This window comes from Penaeus japonicus, unplaced genomic scaffold (genome assembly GCF_977035675.1).
Source record: "Penaeus japonicus unplaced genomic scaffold, GWHDUDI00000001_assembly GWHDUDI00000011, whole genome shotgun sequence".
Taxonomy (NCBI): domain Eukaryota; kingdom Metazoa; phylum Arthropoda; class Malacostraca; order Decapoda; family Penaeidae; genus Penaeus; species Penaeus japonicus.
Window position 1 is genome coordinate 22,674,729 of NW_028234413.1, and position 24,000 is coordinate 22,698,728.

Below are 24,000 nucleotides of genomic sequence, written 5' to 3' on the forward strand. Positions count from 1 at the left end.
GAGACCCTCTCTTTATTTTGTGCTCCAGCTCGTTATTAAAGAATATATCCTTTAACGGTGCGTTTACTTTAAGCCCTCGATTATAAGTCCGTGGACTATAGCAGAAAGAAGTGACAACCCACACAGTGACAGAGAATGTTATTGGATATTCCCGAGAAAGTAGGTCCCCCATAGATTAGGTGAGATTAGCATTGTTAGCACTGAATAATCAGCCCAGATTTACAGTAGAGTGTGAGTTTTTTTCTAGATTTTTATCACCTTGAAAAGCTTTCTTGAAGATTATAGATAATACAAGCCTAGGAGAAATTAACAAATTTCGATTGATCAATAATTACTAATATAGCTTTTACTGTCAAAAGAACAATGAGGAACAAAGAACATGCTATCTTCATATAATTATAATATTTCCTTAGTGACAACATGATGTTTTCTAGCAGCATTCAATTGGAATCCAAAGCAGATGAAATACTGACCCCAACTTATTTCTTCTTCAGGCGAGTAAGAGCATCGCTGTCTGTCACATATGTTCCACAAGTTATGACAATGAAACCCAGCGACCGAAAATATTACCCTGCGGTCATACCTTTTGCTCGCAATGTCTGCTGAATCTGATAGAAAGAAATGACGGGCAAGTTGCATGCCCTTTATGTAAAAGAGCAACTACTATCACAGACTTATCAAAGTTGACTACAAATTTTAGCATCCTAGATCTGACATCGTCTGATAGCCAGCAGGAAGAAGCTCAGGCCTCATCAAACGCATCGGCCAGAGTTGAGCCACGACCTCCACTCTCTGCTGGAATCTGTGACGAGCATGACCAGCAGAAAATGTTTAAGTGCAAGACCTGTGATGAGTGGATCTGCCATGTATGCACTGTCATTGAGCATCCTGTGGGTAAATGCAATGTGATTTCGGTCAAAAAGGCCCTGGAGGAGAAGAAGAATGATGTGAATGAGCAAGTTGAGCAATTTCTAAATGAATTCAACCAAAGATTTAACCGCTTGGCAGCACACGACAGAGAGCTGCAGACCTGGCAGAAGGCCTTCCAAAAAAGTAAAGTGGAACTGGAAAAGGCTTTAGAGGAATACAAGGGGTTAGAGCAGACTGTGGCTCAAGAACATCTCAAGGTAAAGAAGGCAAAGGCTGAGGGCTTGGCCTACCTCCAAGACCTGGAAGAAACTCAAAAGCAGGTGGCAAAACTATCCAGACTTCAGGAAGTTGAAGATTACACTCGAGCCGTTTCTCACTACAAGGAATCAGTTCAAAGATGGATGCAAGAGCTGCTGGACATGACAAACGTTCAGAACATGTCACTGTCTCAGGTAAATCAGCGTGTATTTTTCCGATGAAACATAATGTGCATTTCAATTGAAAAACAAGTGACGATTAAGACTTTTTACATTCATATCATTAATGTTGCAGCAGACTGCAAGTGCTGCTCTGCAGCAGTGTTCTTCCAACTTCTTTCATCCCAACCTAGTCAGGTTTCATGTAATACTCTCGCTCTCCTATTAGACAACATCGAATATTCATAAGTCATTTTTATGATTTCATCATCCTATGTGAAACAAACGTTAGTTTTTGTTGCCTTCTCTATTTACTAGTACATTGATTGTCTTTCATTTTTGTATTTATTCAATTTCATATCACTATCATTTTGAATGAGATGTAGTGACAGTGACCACAAGCTCGGAACCCACCCTTTGAATAAGCCTGCTCTACAGCATGCATTTAAAAGGCACGAAGTCCTTATCAGTCAGTTTGCTCCATAAGAGAGCACAGGTGGACATTGCCGAGCAGACACCGGCGAATCGGGTTAAACACTGTTAGGTAACTGTGATACAAGCGAAAATAGTGTCCGTCTCAACAATGTTATTATTCACCAATATTTCTTCAGATGCATTACTTAACGAACTTCTCCTTGGAGTTGATGAACTGGAGCGCCATGAAGAATCTTCCTCAGACTCAGCTCAAGGCCATCACGGACTCTGCCAGGGAATATGTAAGTGTGAGAAGACTTCATAGGTAAAGACTAATGGGAAATTCAAGTGACGATAGATCAGTACGACCAAGGCTTTATGGCAATTTATGGCTCCCTTCGAGGTAGGTAATACTCATTACAATTTTTTCTTCGAGCGTCTCCCCTCACCCTTACACAAGAACCTGTTTTAGTGTAATCTTTTCACTGCAGATCACGACCTCGTTGATTGCGCTCTCAAAAACATATGTCCAGGTAATGAACGCCGGCCTTCCCCTTTACGCCAGTGTGAGCTTGCAAGTTAACAACACAGCCATGGTCGGCGATCTGAGCTCATTTCTACCCCATGATTCTACTTCCTGTACTATTCTTCCAGTAGGGAATTCGTATTTGTTTGACTGACATAAATATTAGAATAAGTTGCGCTAATGGTCACCAATTTACTGCTGATATAGATAGTTGTATTTTTCTTATAAAGATAATCTGATATACATAACATGAATAGATAACTTCATAAGGTATTTCCTCCCTTTCTGAAAACTGAAGCTGATGGAAATATTGAGGAAAATACCCGAAGCATATGCACAGCAAGAAACATGTGGGCAGCAGTTGCACTACCGCATAGAGAAAGTTGGGAACGAGGGCCGATTCACGATGGCGCCGACGACTGGCCCGCCGCCTGCCGATCGCCTCCACCTCCAAATTCCGGTTAGTAGAATGTGTTTGAGTCGAGTGATAGATTTTGTCTTCTGTAGAGTGTCCCACGCATATTTTTGCTTTGCCTTTTATCATCTCACTGTTGTTGCCATGCAATCTGTACTTTAATGTAAAGTATAGATTGATTATTAATTTAGTACTATTCAAAGGATTTTACCGACTGACTAACATTGTTATATACACTTGTATTATTTTTAATATATGTTTTTTTTCCTTATCAGATAGTCACCCAAAGAAAGTGCAACCCTTTAGACATGTATAATTGATGGTTAACAGATAGCCCCTGTAATCGAAATAGGTTCAATCCAGCCAGATCAGCTGAGACATCTTTCCCTGTTTCTATAACAATCTCTTTCTCTTTCCTTTCTCTTTCTTCCCCTCTTTCTCCTCCCCCTCCTTATCCCTACTTACTCACTTCCTCCATAACTCTCCCTACATCCCCTTGCCCACTCACTCATTTTCTTTACCTTACATAAATACCATTTTATTCCCCAAGTCCTTCACTGTGTCTGTTCTTTCAGATGAATACCCTCATACAATCCGGGGTTGTGTGGGTTATACTCTCCAAGGGGCGCTTCGGACATCTGACTCGCAGAGAGGAAGACCCACAACTCAAAGAAGAAGCAATGACGAAACAGGGATACCGGCTTCATTCCTCCGTCGACCAGGACCCCCCTGAAGAATCAGTCACCTACAAAGTAAGTCCTCGAATGTCACTTGCTCGATCTTGTCTTCATGTATTTTCTTGAAAAAGAATTTGAGTTGTTTTGATGTGTAGTATGTGCAGGATAGATGTGCATTTTTTTTTTTATCCAGTATGTTTGTAGGTGTTTGCGCATTTTTATGTGTTTGTGTAAGGCAAACATACTATTGCCAATGGGCCCTCAGCCTAGCATGCCACTCCAATCAGTTCACGTGCTGGTGGTTCCTCAGAGGAAGTACCCCTGCTGGCAGACCTTCGAACAAACGTGCCATTGCTGGAAACTCCCTTAACAAACATACAACTTCAGATGCATGTGCTAGTGACGCAGGCTCCTTAAACGAGCAGCTCCACAAATTTACCACTGTTAGCGAAGGTGTATTTGCTAGCAGTTCCTTGGGCAATTATCCACATGCTGGTGGCTACTCAGGCGACCATGCATCATCAGGATACTCGAGCATGACTCTTCAGCCCTTTCAGAAAGTCCCTTGCCAGTGACTCGTTGGGGCAGCGGTCGGCAATCAAGAATCTGAAGAAGCAGTTTCCTCAGGCTTGGCAGAAAAGCAGTGCTTCTGAGCCGCAGTGTAGTTAATGAATGGAAAAAGGAAACATTAAAATTGTCCTTGTCCATAAGCATCATCCATGTGAGTTGAATATACCCACAGACACGATAATCAAGATAGTTTTTTTCTGTAATTTGGATATTTTATAAGTAAGGGACTTGAGCCGCACAATTCTCCTAAAAAAGTCAGTTTGCTACTGCACCACTGCCGACAGCTCTTTGGGTAAATATGCCACTCATCGTTGGTGGCTCTGCCATCGGCTTCTGAGGTTAGCATTCCTCCCGCGGTAGTTCCCTTGGTGACAGATGCTCGAGTGTTTGGGCCGCAACTGGCAGTCCCTCAACTGAATGTTCCATCCTTGAAAATCTCCTTGCTGGTGGCTCCTGAGGCAAATGTCCCAATTTAATGTGGTCGAATGTGGCACTGTGGTGGGTCTGGCATCACTCTTCTGCAAGTTTTGTCGGTCAAATGTGCCACATTTCCTTGCCAGCAACTTCTGGGTCTTCAGGCAGTTCATGCAAATGTTCCACCACTGGCAGCTCCTTATTCCAACTTGACTGTGTGTGTGTGTGTTTGGTTCTTTTTTTCACTTTTTTCTCATATCCTGTAGGTTGGGGTACGTGTTCGATATTACTTTCTCTACGAATGCATTTTGTTTTAGCTTGTTATGTCAAGGGGAGGGGTGCACCACTGCCTTTTGTTTAGGCACAAATTTAGATGACATTGCCGTCCTCGCCCGAGGGATGGGGTCACCTGCCAACCGTGCTGCTACTCTATAGTGGTTCCCTAACTTCTCAGGAGACAGTAGGAAGTCTCTAGAAGAGACTTTTGCTTACAAAACGCGACGTGTTGTGCGAATACCTTGCTTAGCGGGAAAAGAGAATCACGTGAGTGTAGTAATCAGTGGTGAAATGTGGAGCTGTGTTGGTGTTTTGGCAGAGAGTCAACATACCAACTATTAGCAATCAGTGTTTCATCGAGAAGACACTGTGTTACAAGTGATGGAAGTTATGTGGAACAGATTTAAAGAGCTTTTGCAGTACATATTTGACATATCTGCTGGCACAAGGAGAAAAGGAGCAGTTCCTAGAGAAATTGGACATCAATCTTCATCTTGTTACAGAGAGTTATACTTTGAAATTCAAAAAAAAATCAGACCAAAAGGTAGACATTAGGCAGGAGGTATTGCAAGATATCACAGTATTGTCAGAATGAAATAAAAAAGGAACAGTTCAATGTCCTTGAAAATCAGGACTGGAATCGAACCATGCGAGATGATTAGCAAGAAGCCTGTGAGTGGCAGTCATTATTTTGTCTGCGCAACCAGCAAAGAAGGGGAATGAACAATACTGTGTTTCAGCATTCAGCAATGCTCTAGGGATGGCCAGTCTTTTATATTGACCGAAAATACTGGCTTTTCCTGAACAGATGGCTGATTAGGATGACAAATTAAAGGTCCAGTTGTAGATATTTGTGACATTGAATTCATATGTTTACATCAAAATCTGGATACGAGTGGAGATGGTACCTGCTTCATTGAAATAAAAACTGAGTCACACTTGGTAACTGACACCAACATTTATAGCGTTTATGGTTTGTTTCAACCTAATATGTAACATGAAATCTGCTACTGCTTGCAAGTTGCATAAAAATGAGCAAAAAGATTCCCCACTAGTTAAATTATACTAGCCATTGCTAATAAGCCACAGTTATTGACATAGTAGTACTTAATGGCTGGATGATCTTTCGAAAGTCAAAGTAGTAAATGATGCAGCTGAACGAGGTACCCCGCTTTTCTCAGACATAAAGCAGGAGTGAAAGTGCGAGGAATGATATGACACAGGGTATAGATTATTAGAGTTGATTTTATGTATCAAATAGCTATGTGGATTTCTACTCAGTTTACTCCAGTGTGCATTATATGGACTAGTATACAATAACAATACAGTTGATAATAAAAGTACCCAGTGGAGTATAAGAAATACACTGGAGAGGTACTTTGATTGATAGGTGTCTGAATCAATCCGTTACCCTAATCAAAAAAACATCGGCGTACATCCTTCCCGTTTCCTATCGAGTTAAAACGAAAAGCTTTAATCCTAGCACACAAAGCAATATGAAAAAAGGAGTTTTGAACCACCATAGTGCATGTGCTGAGAGTTACAAGTTCTTTATCTTAATATGTTATTATTTTTTTATCAAGAGGTGCAAGCTGAATAATATATGTACACTTTTGCTTTCAGTGCAACTTGTATGGAACTTTGATTTCCTCTCCCATGGTGGTATTCCTGAGACTGGCATGGTGCGGGAGAACACAAGGTGAGCTTATCATCACGCTAGACAATGCCTCCATTCGCAGTAAGCAATTCCTCATGTTGTGCATTGGGGATTGTGAACACTCCTACCGCGGCACTTCCTTCCTCAGCGTCGCCAACTTCGGAAACCCAGGCGAAATGATCACAGGAGGCGATTACGAGAACAATGATGGCACAGGCGGACAACCCATATTGCCCGACCTTCCACCCGGGGAACAGCCTCGTCTGCCTGTTACAGCGGGTCTTCTTTCAGGCAATATAATGGCAACCAAGTATGCCCAGTTTAACATCTACACAAAGAACCTTCCAGGGTATAGCGATATTTATAGCTTCGGTAGAGTTACTTCTGGTATGGATGTCTTGGAAAGGGCTGTGCTTGTGAATAACATCCGCAGCGTCATAATAGAGGACTGTGGAGCTGTGTTGTAACTATTATGGGAAAGTATGATGTGGCAGAAGGGCTACCTTTAATATTCATAATGTAATAAGTAAATTTAGAGGTGTACCTGACCTGTTTTTGTCAGGTTTCGCACGAAATTTCAGAAAGGTATTGAAGTGTCGCACATCATAAAAAGAACTTAAGGCAAAGTTGGAAATAAAACATGTTCTTTATCCTATTGAGACACATGACCTTGAAAGGAAACTTAATCACAGGCTATCAAGAGTATTAGATTCTAGATATTTTCTTTCTTTTTTTGTGGGGGTACTGTAAGCAGTCATACAGTCAATACTTTTGCTTTCCTGAATTATTATGTGATACTTATTAGTTGACAAATCTCTGTTTTTTTCACAGTCCCCCAAAGTTATAGTAAGGATATTTTGCTTAACCAAACAATGCTAAAAAGAGGAATGATAGAATAATAGTTGTATTCCTGACTGTTATTGGTAACCCTGTTATTTCTACTCAAGATTTTAAACCTTCTTATCTATTGGCAATAATGTATTTCACCATATAGTATGTTATATATATATATATATATTATATATGTATATATATATATATATATATATATATATATATATATATATATATATATACATAATTAAATAAATAAATAAATAAATAAATGAATAAATATATATATATATATATATATATATATATATATATATATATATATATATATATGTGTGTGTGTGTGTGTGTGTGTGTGCGTGTGTGTGTGTGTGTATGTATATAACTTCAATTAAGCACGTAAATGCAATGTAAATTGTAGTTATTATTTCTCATGCGTCGCGTTAAATTTATTGTGTAAAATAGTATTCTACAAGGTAACAGCAGCTGTTACATTCTACTATTATTCCATTAGGTGTTTAAAACAGCATAGATCTGATGAATCTGTACCTGTTTCCATTAGTCAGATTTTCCTAAATTTAAGACTAAAAGCTTTATAACGAGTTTGAGTCTTCTCTTCTTCTTCTTCTTCTACTGGCTTTTCCCAATTTACTCGGGGTCGCCGGCACGGATCCGCCTCCTCCATGTGGTCCTCCACAATGCATCGCTCTCTGTCACCCCTTTCGCTATCTTGTCCTCTTTCACGCAATCCTCCCACCTTCTTTTGGGCCTTCCCCTCTTCCTCCTCCCAACAGTCATCCGTCTAACCCTCTTCCCTACATAATCTCCATTTCTTCTCACTATGTGTCCCAGCCACCTCAATCTGCTTTCTCTCAACTTTCCCGATATTTCTGTAACTTTCAATCTTTCTCTAATGTCCTCATTTCTTACTTTATCCAACTTTGTGAACCCCAGTGACCACCTCAGCATCTTCATTTCGGCTACCTGTATTTTCTTCTCCTGTGCTTTCGTCACAGCCACCGCCTGCATGCCATAGATCATTGCTGGTCTTACTATGGTCTTGTACATTTTTCCTTTCACCACATCTGACACTTTTCTATCGCACATCACCCCTGTTACTTTCTTCCACGCACCCCAACCTGCTTGTATGCGTTTTGTGACTTCCCTGTCCGAACCTCCATCTTCCTGCACTGTGGAGCCAAGGTACTTAAACTCTTTTACCTGGTTCACGTCCTCACCCTGTATCTTTACCGGTGTTACATCCTCATCATCATCCTCTACGTCCTCTTCTCCTACCTTCATCTTCAAATACTCGGTCTTCTGTCTACTGACTCTCATTCCTCTGGTCTCCATTGCATTCCTCCAAAGCTCTAATCTCAGCTCTACCTCCTCCTTCGTCTTCCCGCACACCACTACATCGTCCGCAAACAACATATCCCACGGGGCTTCCCTCTGGACTACCTCCGTCATGCAATCCATAATCACTGCAAACAAGAATGGGCTAAGTGCTGACCCTTGATGCAGCCCCACCGTTACCTCAAACTCCTCCGTATCACCCGCCGCGCACCTCACCACAGTCTTACTGCTCTCATACATATCTTGTATCAACCTGATGTATTTCTCTTCCACCCCCCTCAGTCTCAAACAATTCCATACCTCTTGTCTCGGTACCCGATCGTAAGCTTTCTCTAGATCAATGAAGATACAATGTAGTTCTTCTTGCCCCTCCCTGTGCTTCTCCATTATCTGCCTGAGCGCAAAAATTGCGTCAGTTGTGCTTCTATTTGGCATAAACCCAAACTGTTGGTCAGACACCTCCACTCTACTCCTCAATCTCTTGTCTATGATCCTTTCCCACATCTTTAGGGTATGTGAGGTTAGTTTGATGCCCCGGTAGTTTCCACAATCCTGTATGTCCCCTTTGTTCTTGAAAATGGGTATGAGAGTACTATCTCTCCATTCATCTGGCATATGCTCCGTCTCCAAGATGTTTCTGAATACCTCTGTTAGCCACCTCACTGCTGTTCTGCCCATAGCCTTCCATGCTTCGACTGGTATATCATCCGGTCCCACCGCTTTACCATTCTTCATCCTTTTTATTGCTGTTGTCACTTCCATTTCTCCAACCTCCTCTATCTCTCCTTCTTCTGCAGCTTCAATCACTAGTTCTACTCTTGGGTTCTCTACATTCATCAATTGCTGGTAGTACTCCTTCCATCTTTCTTTTATCTGTTTGCCGTCTGTCAACACTAGTCCTTCACCGTCTTTTATCCTCTTAGCTTGGTATACATCTTGCGCCTCCTTATGTTTCTGCTTGGCTATCCTGATAGCTTTCCTTTGCCCATCTTGCCCGTCTAGGCTACTATACAACTCCTCGTACGCTTTGCTTTTGGCTTTTGCCACTTCTCTTTTCGCTTTCTTATTTGCCTCTTTAAAGGCTACAATAGTTTCCTCACATCTATTTAGATCTCTCTCCTTCTTCTTTTCTCGCTTGTCCCTGATCGCATCCTGCACCTCGGTGTTCCACCACCACGTCTCTTCTTTCTTCCCTTTCCTGCCTGAAGTACGCCCTAGTACCTCGACAGCCGTTTCCCGAACTACCCCACTCAATGTGCTCCACTCTTTCGCGCTCCGCTCTTCCATATCCAATTTCCTTCCTCTCCACCTCCTGGACAAGTTTATTTCGATGTCCCGCTTCGTTTAACTTCCACCAGCGCGTTTTCTTTGTTCCACATTCGCCACATTCTTTTAATCTGTTGTTTCATCTTTGCCTTGCAGACTACCAGCTTGTGCTGTTTAACCACCGACCGCTTTTTTGGCAGGACATATCAATCCCTGTATTGTCTTCAGTTCCTCAGTCTTGACATGATGTATCCTCTTGCACATGCCCTTCCACCTGTGTACTTTTGTCCCCCGCTAGATAAGTATAAGTCGGGTCAATCTCTTTTGTTAACTAAGTGTTAACTAAGCCAGGCTGTTGTTCACAACAATTTTGTCTCCTCCTTCGTTCCGTATTCCGACACCGTACTTCCCCCGTAACCTCTGTGTCCAAGCTCCCTCCCTTCCCCGACATGACCGTTGAAGTCACCTGCTACCCACGTCACCTCTGCATCTGGTATCTTCAGCATCACATCCCCAAGCTGTTCCAGAAGTCGTCTTTCTCTTCATCCGTACACCACCCCACCCCACTTGAGGAGCGTAGATGCAAACCACATTCATAATGGTTTCTGCCACCACCTCGATCTTGACCCATATATATTTATCTGATGTTCTGTTTACCTGCACCACTCCTTCTTTTCATTTCCGGACTCAGCACCACTCCAACACCGTTTCTTTTGTTGTTTTCCCCCCCAGTAGTACAACTTATAGCCGTTTTCAGTTCTTTGGCTGTTTGCTCCACAAGTATGTTTCCTGCACATTACAACACGTCATCCCTCTCCATCCGGTACCACCATTGTACCCACGTCCCCTTTCATTTGCCCGGTCATGTTGCGATGACCACCTTTGTTCTGTTACCATCTTTGACTTCCTCCTTTCAACCCCTCTGAGCTATCTTTTTCTTCTTAGTCCCCGCTCCTGGTAAGGTAGCCGTCGCTCACTTCTCACAGCTTTACGGCGATCTTGCTGCGCATCGCTTGTGGGGAATGCCCTAGCATTATTGTCTTTCCTCTGGTTCCGTGTCATATTGTGTTTGGCAAAGGTTTTAAAGCCGGATGCCCTTCCTGCCGCCAACCCTCCCCATTTACCCGGGCTTGGGACCGGCACTTCCACGTCACTGGATTGTGAGGCTTTATAACGAGTTTGAGTGATGGAGGAAAAGTTAGTAAACAAGGCATTTCATATTTCATTTTCATATTATTTGATTTTTAAGTACTTTTTATATAGTTTCATAGGAAATACTTCATGTAGGTAAAATGTAAAAGAGGGATAAAAGCACAACAAAAACAAATTGATGTACTGGAAGGTGTTCCAGGCACTTCCATGCCTCTACCCAGCAAACCGGAGTCAGCTCCCACTTTAACCAGTCATGCTTAATCTTAATTAATGAGTTGTAGAATCTTTTTCCGTAGCCAGTGTGCACGGTCAAGACTGGCTTTATATATACATCACTTTATCGACACATCACCTGTAACACTCTAGAAGCAGAATTAAATCACTGTCAACCCACTTATAACCTTATAGCCAATAAAGAAATAAAAACCTAGTAGTAGTTTGAAGTACCTACAAAGTGCCATGCCTACACAGAAAATGATTCACTGTGCTTGTCCGTGTGCTCGTTTCATCCCGAGAAGCCTTACTAAGAAATTGTCCCTTGGTTGCTTAGTTAGGGCGACTTTGGTAAGATCTAAAACCTATAACGTGTTGGGACTTTTTATAAGGTTTGAAGGGGCGATTAGCGTCCATGGCAACGCGTTGGGTGGCTTGCATTATCGTTAAGCCACGCCCATACCTACATCCAAACCTGCCTTTATTGCCAGTCACTTATTTTAACTTGCCTACGATTTATCCTGTGACTATTGCTGTTATGTCAAAATTTATAACAAAATACATCAAGACTTATATTGGGACAAGTAATATTCCTTTGGTAACTATAAAGTTACTAATAAAAGCTGCCATGGATTCATATTTAAAGGACACACTAATCATCCATTGTTCATGCTCATATTTCTCCAAAGCATTTACCATCCATCATGAAAAGTATGCATTGCAGCCTCTAACTGTATGTGTGATGATAGCTTTAATTTGTATAACTTGCAGTCAAATGAATTAGGTTGATCTTTACTAGGACATTCATCATATGACCCATTATTAGACCCCTTATCGTCCCACAGACACCGGCACCAGTATGAGCCTGACCTTGGTGATTGATCAATGACCACCACTGCTCGGGCAATGCATTTGTCGTTACCTTTCTCTGCATAAATACAGCTAAGGGCAAAGTGCACCTATTCAGATTCATCCTTAATATCTATAGACATTTTCATACTTTTATGACGGAAAGTAAATATAATCAAAACATGATTTTCGGATAACACTGCAGCCAAAAACATAAAAGAAACCAGAATCTATCCGTTTAAAATATGCATCTCCCCATGGCAGAGTTTAAGAGATTCACAGCAATTGTACAGTGCATGAACTATTATGGTATAGGCATTTGCAATGAAGAAAAACAAACTGCTCAGAAAGTGAATCTAAGATGCATAATTGACCCATCTTCAACAATTGCGGTGGGGAACATAGCTACCGAAGACATAGAGGGTATTAAAAGGTCTAGGAAACCACAAAGGATGCCACAGCCATCAAACATCCCAGAGAGCCGTGAAACCCCTTTTTCATCAGGTTCAACAAGACTTCAAAAACGACATCGGAAGAGTAATAAACAAGGAAGTATTATATCCAACACTGCCAAGTAACTTGAAAGAAATAGAGACCATACTTTTACTTCCAAAATTCCTAAATTTGATCAATCTTTCATTTGGCTTAAGGCAGAGCGGTAAAAACGTACTGCTGGCCTGCAGTAATCTTCTCTAACTCGAGCTGAGAATCTACTCGTGCCTGCACTTCCCATGCTAATATGATGACTCAAAACAAACTAGCTAATCAAAGTATTTGTTGTGGAAATAATATCTTAGGCATTAAATGAAATCAGATATACTATTTGACATAAACGGTCCTAGGCCTTAATATAATATGAATGGGTCTTTATTAGAGGAAGAAGCAAATAACTGCAAAAATGATTATTTCAAAGGTGCCCCACAGAGGCACAGGTCGCTCGAGTGTCTATGCTCCGCCCATCAAGATGAGATGATTGCGAGTCAGTGACGCTCCGGATAACGCCGTTTTATATTTTTCTTTTCTATTGTGCATTTTTTCATTATGATCATTATCATTTGTGTCATTACTATTCTAATTTAGATTATCATTAACATCATTAATATCATCACTAACATTATTATTATCAAAACACTATTATCATTATTATTATTAATATTATCATTATTATTTTGATAATTATTGTCATTATCATTTTTATTATATTTAACATATATAGGTATGAATACAAGGTTATGGGTTTGAACACTGTTGCTCAAAAATTGAAACTTTAAATCTGAGTGTCCTTGGTGTTTTCTTTAACACTTTATTGAATAAGTACCCATTTTTGGCATTTTAGAATTGCACTTTTGAAAGCACTCCCAACCACGCTACAAACTAAGTTTCCCCGTGGCTTCATTTTCAAAGGGCGCACTAATCATTCAACCAATGAAAATGCAAATCAGTTTCCCCGAATGATTGCACTAGTTTTCGAATTATCACGCCAAGTTTTACGTCCCATTGATCAACTTGATTCTTTTTCCGAGTTGCATGTTTGCAAGATATATATGACAAAAATAATCTTTCCGAAATGTACTATAAATGTAAGATTTAACTATATGAAAAATAAGTATGTTCAATTTGGATAGAACCCAGATTCATCAGAGAGAAGGCTATGATTCATGCTCTTTCCACCCTAAGTGCCAAAAGTGATGCTCTGCCAGTTTTAAGCATTTTGCCCCATAAATGATCATTTGGCTCACTTGTATAATGGAAATACTATACTATTTAAATTAATATTTTGCATTTGAGGTTCTAATTATCAGTTGATGTGATTTGATTTTGATTTTGATATGTTTATTCATACTATATACATTGTATACACAGTTGATGTGAATGTGTTACTATTTGATTTGATGACATTCACAAAAAATAATATGTATTTGAATATTCAACTCATACTGACAATCATATGATACTTGCATCTTCATGAAGATATGGATAAGACTTTTGTCATGCTTAGTGCTTCTTCTAGCATAGCTATATGTGTACAAGTACATTAGTAAATAATTAATAACTTTCTGCTATGCAATATGATCCTATATATATGTTATGAATGTTCTTAATTTTTGGTTTTGCTAGTAGTAGTATTAGTAGAGAGACAGACAGATAAGCCTTCCTGTGACGACCGCGTGAACCGAAGATATCGTTAACCTCTGACATGCTTTCCCAAGGGAATGGCACAACACCCCTTGACACTGTGCTATACCCTTCAACCATGTTGCCTCTGGCTAAGAACTGTATGACCTTAACCATTATCATATTTCACTTGCTGCTGCCAGTTACAATTTGCTAGTTTTTCATAATGTTTGTTTTAAAACATACTTTTTTTGACATTTTCAGGCAAAGAAGCCATTACTAGCATTATGATGTCTCCAGCAATTTAGGAGAATCGCCATTTTGTAGCCTGTTACAAATTCATTTTGTAACCTATATTTTTTCTTAAATTGACAGACGTAAAATTGTCTTACAAATGCCCATAGTTTATGAAAATTAAGTTACTTTCCCAGGTTTCTAATTATTTCTATCTGCCTCGACAAAGGGCTAAATAGCTTTTCTCAACCCAGTCACGACGGGGGCATTCCATTCCATGTTACAATGCCGGGGCTCTCGAACGCATAGGCCTAAATCAGTTAAATAAACGACGCCGTATGGCGTCACCCAGCGAACAGCCCTTGAATGCGCGGTACCGTAGTGTACCACCCGTCCATAGAGGGTTAAAGTCAACCTCTCTAGTGGTTTTAAAATATCTTGAAATTGAAGGGAAGTTTATTCAAAATTTCAAATCTCCCACATAATACATAAAACACAATCAAATATCTGACAATGACTTTAGCATTACAAATATTTCTTTTTAACTAAATCTATCTCTTTTTAACAATTTATTGCAATTTAGCTACACTTTGTACATCTTAAAATATTTTGTCTTCTTAAAAAACATGAAAGAAATATAAGGTTCTAAAGAAAAATACAATTAAAAATACATTTTTTTTACTGTGGTAATTCATGAAAGATTAATTCAGTATAGAAAAATTCCAGTCACCATTGTCATATTATACATCAGTTCAAAAAAAAAAAAAAAAAAAAAAAAATCAAACATAGGGTGTAAAGGCTCAGAAGTACCAACATAATTTTGGTAGTTTCCCAATTCAACATAGTTCCTTACATTAAAATTACATATGGGACATCCAAAAACAAATCCTTGTGCTTTGCCTTGATACCTTTTAAACCTGGATGCCCTCAGAGAGTCATCTTCCTAATTTTCAGTAATACATTCTCCAATTTGCAAATATTATTTACAGATTGAGTATTTGTTAGTGTCTAAGAATGCAATTTACAGATTTTATATATATTTACATTATATATATACAAATTTTCTTAAGAATAAGGCCTTAATGGGTATTTTGGGGGGAAATTCCTCGACTACATTTGACTGAATATAAGCAACTTTCTACATATTTTCTTACAAATATGAGTAACTGAAAGAGTGTTACATTTCAAGACTAGACTATAAAATAATGCGCATCTGAGAGATCACTCCTCTGAACAAGGGAAAAGAATGACATAGAATACATATCTCGTCTTCAAAAGAGAACAGGAAAAAAATAGCAGTTTCATCCTTTTAAAACATTGTTACTAGGCCAATATATGATGAAACACTTCTCAAATGCGCCCCCAGAACAACTACAGGAAGAAGAGCTTTCACGACACACGAGACAACTGAAGATCAACCGTGTATTTCCATATAAATCAAGTTGATCATTACCTTTGCTTTGAAACTGGTTATATAGAGACAAAAGAGGATTTTTATTTACACATTTTAGGTGAAATTGGGATGACAAGAAAAGGAAAATATATAAATAAAGCTTTCTAAATCTGCAGTTACAGGAATTTGATGTAACTGCATATTATGTGGAATTAAACAAAAACCTTTATAAGGCACACAGTGACTGGACAGTACAAAAAAAGAAAAAAAAGAGACAAAAAAATGTAAGAAAATGTTAGAAAAATATACACTTAGAGATATGTTTAAATATCAAATATGTTGCATTAGCAGACAATGGGAAAAGTTCTTGTTCCTTTTTTCACACAAATTTCATATATACCAAGACTTTGCAAACTTTTAACAATAATGCCCAGACTCTGGGAATAATATATATAAAATAATTTCAAAATCTTAATGAAAAAAAATATTAATGACTGACAGTTTTCAATATAACACAAATCATCACATACACAGTGAAAAATATTCTCAATTCTTATAGCTCCACAAGGCATTAAGAATCAATTTCCACATTAAGACATCACAGAACTGGCAGCACTGCAGAGAAGGGCAGGGCAAGATGGCAACAACTTAAACCTGCTTCAATCAGTGTTGCCAAATAGGACTCTAGTGGCAGTTTTCATATATTTTGGGGCAACTTAACGAGCCCGGGAATTTGATTTATAACCTGTGCGTAATCACCAAATAGATATGCAAGATTTGGGCTTCTAATTTTTTGCAGATACATCCAAAAATTATTCCAATTGTTTTTATCTTTTGTTTACTCCATGAAGTATAATTCTGATTTCATAGACATGGAGTTTCACATCAGGTCATATAACATTTGAAATAAATAAATTACACATATAATACTCATCAGATCTATCATTGATAAAACAATATCTGTTGCAATCATCAACTGGAGGAAAACTTCCAGATCTTTTTTTATCTCTCTCAACAATAATTTTTCTTTCAATAAAAAATTACTTAAAAACTCTATATATAAGTCGTTGTGCCTATGACATGACAAAACCTCAAAGTTTGGCCTTCTTTAAACCACACACTTTCTAATGCTGGAAGGTTTACCATACCGAGGTACAGTGCAGAGAGATTCAGCCACTGGTCAGACCATCACTCCAGTCCTAAATAACAAGGCAAAAGTACTTTATCAGTCCATCCTCAGAAATATTCTCAATGTATTGGACCATTTTCATTCTCTTTCTTATTTCTTCTCTTTTTTAGTTTGTATCAGCTACAAAAATTAAGATATATATGTGATTTTTAACCTAAAAGAATTCAATCATATAAATCTATTACAGGCATCTAATAAAATGATTTCAAAATTTGTATTTCATACGAACTACTTGATTGTCAATCATCAGTTATGTAACTGTTGCAGCAGAAGATAATCAGTTTAAAAAATCTATAAACAAGTAGCTAAAGAGAAATTCTGCCGGTACATGATTTGCTGACTTTTCCTCATCTTTTATGGCTTAAAAAATGTAGGACTAATAAACTGAGACTTCAGTCATCATGGATAGGCAATCCATTAAAAAACATGTGAGCAGCAAGTAATTTAAGCTGGAATGCTTTATACCTTTGTCCTGTGGTGAACAAACATTTGCTAGTCAAGCCCAAGTCTATTAAAGAGTTTGACATGCATGACATCACATTTTTCACTGAATCATTTTCTGAGAAAAACACTTGAATTTTGTTTCAAAAAGAAAGTATCACTGGAAGCAAGCATCTTTCCTGACATGTGGAGTGAATGTTTATATCATTCTCTAAATCACTTTTCTCTTGCTAAAAAAAAAGAGAGAAAAATACTGCACTAGCCAGTCACAAAGAGACTTGACAGAAGAACTTGGAACAGAAAGATATTGCAATCATTCATCTTTTCTTTGCAGGAAATGCTTAAAATTCCATGTCATCCAAAGTACGGGAGAGTCTCACATTTTCGTTCCGTTTCCTCTGGCTTCTCCTTACTGCATCAGCTCGTCGGTATGGCTCATTTTTCAGGCCAATGAGGATGTCCTCAAGAGCTCCATGGTAAACATCCTCTTGTGAGAGAAGCCGTTTATCTGCAACCACACCACGTGCCTTCATTTCGCTCATCAGCGCCTCCTATGAATTGTAAAATCAGGTTAGGAAAGTGGAATACAAAATGATACAACTTGTCTACACTATTTGGCTTATGATCTTCAACACATACATACATACATAGATTTAACTGCCCCTGGGAACTCTGTCATGGGAACCCTATGACCTTTGGGAATTTAGTTTCCTGCTTACTGGCTCTGACAAGTTTCCTGGAAGCTGTAGGCATCATGCCAAATTAAATTAAGCAATCAATATTAAAATAAAAAATTACCAGAAAAGGGCTACCCCTTTATGCGTGTTATACTCTCACTTTCATAAATTAACTGTGAGAGCTTAACCCTGAATATGAACCTGAATACCTTAACTCCTGAACAAGAATTCCATATCATAACTATAAAGATTAAATAACTTGCTTTTTTTCAGGGGACTAAAAGAAAAGTAAGACAAGTGAAATGGACAATTATTTTAAGTACCTGTTTAACAACCAGGAATGATGGGAAAGTTGAAACAGAGATGGCTGAAAGGATGATAAGGGAAACACAGGGACCATGCTATGACAAGGGGGTATTCATGCATGAACAGGTTTCCACTGGGGTCTAGAATGTAAAATAGCACTGCCATCAGAGCTGAAGGAAGATCTTTTGGGGAATTTCTCATTATTCGAAAAATGAAGAGGATTTATAAGAAAAAAAAAAAACATAAATCAATCAACCAATCAAATTGGACAAAGAACTCAATGTAGATAGAAGACGGGGCAAGTGAGTGAGAGAAGAATGAAAAATATTTCAGTTATGAGATGAAAATGTAGGAGGTCTTGATAGACAATATAAAATCTCCATTGCCAAATAAGGAAATTAATCTCTACAACTATAAAACAGAATATCGATTTTCCTCCTGATTATACAAACAATTGCAGAACATATGCATTTTCATCCACTATACATATAAGGCTCCCATTAGACAAGTGGCAGATAAGATTAAAAATCACTTTCAGAAAAATTAGATTTTTAAGCTTTGGTCTTTTACTTCATTAATATCTTAGAAAATTACCTTGACATTTCTGTGTTTAGAGTATGAACTGACTACATATATATCTAATACTATTGTAGTCATTAGAGGAAAGCATTATCTAATTTGTTACTAGACAAGACTTTATAGATTTTTTATTTGTTTGGAGTAGATCCATAATAAAAAAATGATGCTTCTATAATCAAACACAAATGTAAGAACTAAAGTAATCTAATTCCTTTACTTCCCTTAGTGATTCTTTCTATATACTGATACACAAAGGAGAGAGACAACAGTCAAGGATTACTGAGAAAAATACAATGCACATAATTCCAGATGTCATCCTCATTCAAAGCTTTTATGGCGGCACACTCTTTTGATGCACACAATGATCAGCAAGATAAAATAAGTAATGTAATTCTTCAAGATTTAGTGAAATTTCAACAAGAATCTGTAATTAATGTTTAGAAGGTCCAATACTGTGAAATCCCAATATTGCAGATCTAGAAAAGTAGATTAATGATTAAAGCTCAGAATCACCAAACTGGTTGACCTGCCACTTCTCCACTGGTGGTCTCATATTATTGTTACTAAATCTAGCCAACACTGGAGTCGGAAACCATTTAATGTTGGCAGTAAAGCAAAAAGCCTGACTATCATCACACATCACTTTACTCAATAACAGGGAAAAAATAATCCTTCAATATCTGAATACCTGATATGAAAGAGATTACACAAAACACATACCTGTAAGAAACATATAGCTAGGCTATATATTTTGTACAGAATGCAAATAATCACATCCAAACCCAGTAATCTTAGATAGCAGTTGCAAATACAAACTACAGTCAAGTTAGAAAGATATGGTTGGATGTGGGTTTTTCAATGATTTCTTGCATTGTACTTACATGCATAATTAAAGGCTAATAAAAGCTATGAGAGAAAAGTTAAATATCACTGCATTTAATGGCTCTTTGGTAAGTGTTCATGATCTGTACCAATTAACCTGATATGCCAGTAAATAGATTAGTCACACTGCAGTTATTCGAAAAAAGAACCTTTAAACAATGAGCAATGATATTCACAAGTATGCTTATCCACTAAAAGCATTCCATCATATGACAATTCAAAAAGGTTGGCAGGTTTGATATTTAGAACTTACTAACCTATCCAGGGTATGTAGGAGTGTTTGGGTGTGTTTGAATGAGTGATTCTGCAAGTGAAGGGAGGGAGGGTAAAGCATGGAGGAGATTGGTAAGGATGAAGGGAGGAGGAAGAGGAAAGAAAGCCCTTGCTTTCTTTCCCCTTCAAAAGGAGGAAGAAGGGAAAAGAAAGCAGTGAGAATAAAAGAAGGGGAATAAAAGGAGGGGATGGAAGGGAGAAAGAAAATTGTAAGGGAAACAGAGAGCACAACTGGGTAGAAGAGCATTATTGAAAAATAAGTTCCTTTATTATGGGCAAGTAGCATTTAGAAATATGATTTATGCCAATAAATTACATTGCATTATGTCTATTTTACTAGTAGAAGATATAGATCAATCTAATGCACATACACCTTAATGAAGATTCTTCACTTCCATTAAAGACAATTTTTCCCATCAGCTCAGGTACAATCAGTTTAACTTTACAAATCCAAATCTTTTCTCATTTTAACATAATCCAAATTTAAGAGAGCTTTAGTTCACTGAATATAAAATTTCTAATGCACCACTGTATCCAGTACAGCATGTTTTGTAACAAGCGCAGACAATGATGTACCTGTATTTGCACAGAGCGATGTATTCACCTGGTGACCATGGGGTAAACAGACAGAGCATGTGGCGGATGTATCTCTTTTAAACACTTGTGATGCGGACTCCCATTCGGAATTTCTAAACCATGGCAAACCACATGAATTTAAGTGATATTTATTGCTGTTCTTCAAAGTGGACATTACCTAGAGTAATACATATATCTAAAAAGAAAGGACCCTAAGAGGTAACACTTGTGACATGGAATAAAAGAACAAAAGTACTGAGAATTTAAGATAATTCACATCCTGAGAACCCTATCAGTCCCAAAATACAAGCTACACCTAGGAGCCTAGACCAGTTGTGAGAGAGAGCAAGGTTACAGGTTATATAGTGTTCTTCATGTTAGTTTCATGAATGGTATGAACTGGGAATGTAGTTAATGGTTTTCAAAGGCTTGGTCAGGAAAATATGGAGAAAGAGATCACTCTGTGTCTGTGTGAATGTTCTTCCATGCCTTTGGAATGTAACTACCATCAGGGTATGGAAAATCAAAACCTTAACCTTTTTAAGAATTTCATATAGTAAAAAGAACAACACTGCAAATAAATATGTGACATCATCAGTACACACTTTAATTCTGTAGAAAAACTACTCTTGGAACATATTGATAAATATTGTAAAATTTCACTATGCAACTTCTCGTGAAGTAAGAACTTTATCAAATATACTCACAAGCTGAGTATCTAAAATTTCTAAAGAAAAAAAAATCAGTTTAAGGTGATGATTAACATTTTGTTACCAATATATAAGTAACCTATGAAATATATCCCTCAACAACCTCTTATCCAATAAACATTTCAGAAACTAAATCTCATTGTCAAAGCAACAGCAGAGATACCAAGTCACAGAACCTGATAACGTCACATAACAAAAATAAAAATGCAGAGACAGGGTTAACAAAACATAAACAAAGTTAATACAGTAAGTTCATTAGACACACATTGAAAAAAAAATCAATTGTAAATATTACCTCTCCTCCGTAAGCCTGAAGAAAAAAAATGGAATTCATGAGACAAACACAATTTCAATTCAATGTGAAATACTGAGTTAATCATTCTAACACTAAGCTATGAGTCTATAACACCTCTCATTGTAAATCAGTTCATATAGGATATCTAAAGAAGTAAACAAAACCATAATGGAAAGTAAACAGCTCTTGTTAAAATGTATCAGATATCATGAATACATCAAATCTACCTAACAATTACTACTTATTTTTTAATAAATTACCTAAACCCTTTTGAAGCTTTGTACATTAATCCACTGATGCTGTGAAAATCCATTACCCAGGCGTTTTTTTTCATTTCTCTTCTTTTCCATTTCTTATTCATTGATGAACCTACAGGCATTTAGTCACCATGGATTCTATTGGCAAACTATCTGGCCTAACCTGTTTTATTTCTTTTCTATCATTATTCTTACTAATGTTTTCATTAATATTGATATCCTTAACATTACAATGATGTTAATAATAAAAATAACAGTGACAGAAATAAAACTTTTTTTTCCTGAAAGATCAAGGAAAGGGGTCTATGGGTCTCAGGTAAGCCATCCAATTCCCTCTTGGGTGAGGAAGCACTTTTGGAGTCATCTATGTGTCAAAAAAGAAATACACAGAACAAAGTCACAGTAGAAAGCACCTTTCCAACATCAAATTGTTAATATCTGAACTTAAATCTATATCTTACACCCTAAATTTTAGTTACTCATCTCCTTTACCCTTCTGAACATCCGCTGATAACAGAAAAATCTAAAGAGAAATAGAAAATACCCTTGCAAATGAAAAGGGAGGCAATGCTACCCTATTTTAGATCGCAATGGAACATGGGCATACATATGTAAATGCTAACTTCCTGAATATTTCCTCTCTAAGGCCAAAAAAAGAAGTTACATAACAATATCAGCATAGAACTATCAAGATAAACAATACGCAAATGGACACTTCGTAGCTATCCTCACAAGTTAAATCAAATGTCTAGTTAATAAACATAACATCACTCGCATTACTTAGAAGCACACACTAGTATTTTTGTTGTATGTATCACCTTTGTATCATAACCTGCATCCTTGAAATATGTACTGTGTCTTGATCCATTAAAACTCCAAATATAATTGAACCTGATTTGTATCAACAAATGCTGTCTAATCTTAATCATATTTAAAATGTCAGAAATCAAAATATATGCAAAATCTAATCTGCTTACATCATCAAATTTATAAACAAATAAGCTCATTAAAAGACCTATATAATGAGAAAAAACAATAATCCTGTACTGTACTTGCACACTTTTCGAATTCCAATGTTATAATTTAAGCACCCAGATCCTGAGTTTGCAAACAGCTGTATTAAAATTTTCTTACGCATTAAATTTACATTTTTATGACAATTAATAGAAGCTACTTAATAAGCACAGTTAACCCTCACAATAAACTTCCTAATCATCAGAAAGCCAATTTTACTTCCTGAAAAGCAAGGCAAGAGAGCCAAAGACTGACCTGTTGTTTACGTGCATTGATTTTGTTGTTTCTAACCACCTGCTGACTCTCTTGTTGTTGCTGTTGTTGCTTCTGCTGGTTCAGAGCTGCTGCTTTGGAGGCAGCCTCTAATCGGCGTCGCTGCTCATTCTCTTGCTCCACCACCTGAAGTGTTTTTTTAAATGTGTTAAACCTGAGCCAGATTAACCCGTTAACGACGGATGACAAGATAACACGTCTAGTGGTTTTTGGGCTACACGACGGGGACGCGTTACTTTGTCTAGCCTGGGGCGCGGGAAGAGCCAGCACGCAGCGCTGGCTCGCGGCTAGTGCGGCCGAGAATCCCGACGCGTTAGGCTTATGCGTTCAAGAGTCCCGGAATTTTGGTCTATTTAAGCCGGATTGGCCCCGTCGGGAACGGGTTAAGGCACTTCCCTACAATGGTGCCACCATAGCCCTATAATGGTAACCCCTTAGCCCTTCTAATGGTGCCCCTTGGCTATTCCAACAGTACCCCTTTGGACTTTCCAATAGTACCCCCTCCACTCTCCCAATGATTGCACTTACAACAGTGCCCCTTCTGTCCTTTCAGTAGTACCTCATCAGCCCTTCCAATGATAACAACTCCACCCATTCAATTGTGCTTATCTAGCCTTTCTAATGGGGTCTCCTCAGTTCCATTATAAACCAATGGATCCCTAAAGCTGATTGATTGGGTGTAATGTGATTTGAGCTCTACTTATGAATCTGTAATTCCTTAAATTGTAAATGGCTACATCTATTGTACCAATCCCTTCCATTGATGACCTAGGCAAGTGCAGAATATATCATATAATCATAATGCATCAGCAAATTATACAGGATATGTTCTTAAGATCCTACTTTTTCCTTGAATGGTGCTTAGTTCTGCCTCAGCTGCA

The 24,000-nt window shown here is 38.1% G+C and overlaps 3 protein-coding genes across 9 annotated transcripts in view; 2 read left to right on the top strand and 1 right to left on the bottom strand.

The window, feature by feature from the left end:
- Positions 1 to 7,237, top strand: part of LOC122259532 (uncharacterized) — a 25,733-nt gene extending 18,496 nt beyond the window's left edge. For 2 of the 3 annotated variants that reach the window (XM_043026375.2, XM_086541735.1), the window contains 6 exons: positions 495 to 1,322; positions 1,898 to 2,002; positions 2,192 to 2,353; positions 2,525 to 2,686; positions 3,217 to 3,393; positions 6,202 to 7,237. In XM_043026375.2, the coding sequence (XP_042882309.2) occupies positions 495 to 1,322; positions 1,898 to 2,002; positions 2,192 to 2,353; positions 2,525 to 2,686; positions 3,217 to 3,393; positions 6,202 to 6,702 (1,935 nt within the window). In that variant the 3' untranslated portion in view covers positions 6,703 to 7,237. The remainder of the gene's footprint in view (positions 1 to 494; positions 1,323 to 1,897; positions 2,003 to 2,191; positions 2,354 to 2,524; positions 2,687 to 3,216; positions 3,394 to 6,201) is intronic. The other variant, XM_043026392.2, reaches the window with a different exon arrangement.
- A 166-nt stretch (positions 7,238 to 7,403) lies between these two features.
- Positions 7,404 to 13,687, top strand: LOC147470975 (uncharacterized). The gene is made up of 2 exons (XM_086541736.1): positions 7,404 to 7,659; positions 10,857 to 13,687. Exon 2 carries the CDS (start codon positions 12,151 to 12,153, stop codon positions 12,481 to 12,483), a length of 333 nt encoding a protein of 110 aa, XP_086397862.1. The 5' UTR covers positions 7,404 to 7,659; positions 10,857 to 12,150; the 3' UTR covers positions 12,484 to 13,687.
- A 1,228-nt stretch (positions 13,688 to 14,915) lies between these two features.
- The window catches only part of Frl (formin-like protein), a 131,372-nt gene continuing 122,287 nt past the window's right edge, over positions 14,916 to 24,000 (bottom strand). The window contains exons 20-23 of one of the 5 annotated variants that reach the window (XM_086541738.1): positions 23,102 to 23,245; positions 21,576 to 21,590; positions 17,658 to 17,828; positions 14,916 to 16,846 (exon numbers count right to left, since the gene is read on the bottom strand). In XM_086541738.1, the coding sequence (XP_086397864.1) occupies positions 16,817 to 16,846; positions 17,658 to 17,828; positions 21,576 to 21,590; positions 23,102 to 23,245 (360 nt within the window). In that variant the 3' untranslated portion in view covers positions 14,916 to 16,816. Of the gene's footprint in view, positions 16,847 to 16,922; positions 17,829 to 20,570; positions 20,684 to 21,575; positions 21,591 to 23,101; positions 23,246 to 24,000 lie in introns of those variants that run through there. The other 4 variants (XM_086541740.1, XM_086541737.1, XR_015191372.1 and 1 more) reach the window with 4 other exon arrangements.

Bases quoted from the DNA above. Each gene is read 5' to 3' on its own strand.
- LOC147470975 (XM_086541736.1), top strand. From the start codon at position 12,151: ATGCATCTCCCCATGGCAGAGTTTAAGAGATTCACAGCAATTGTACAG.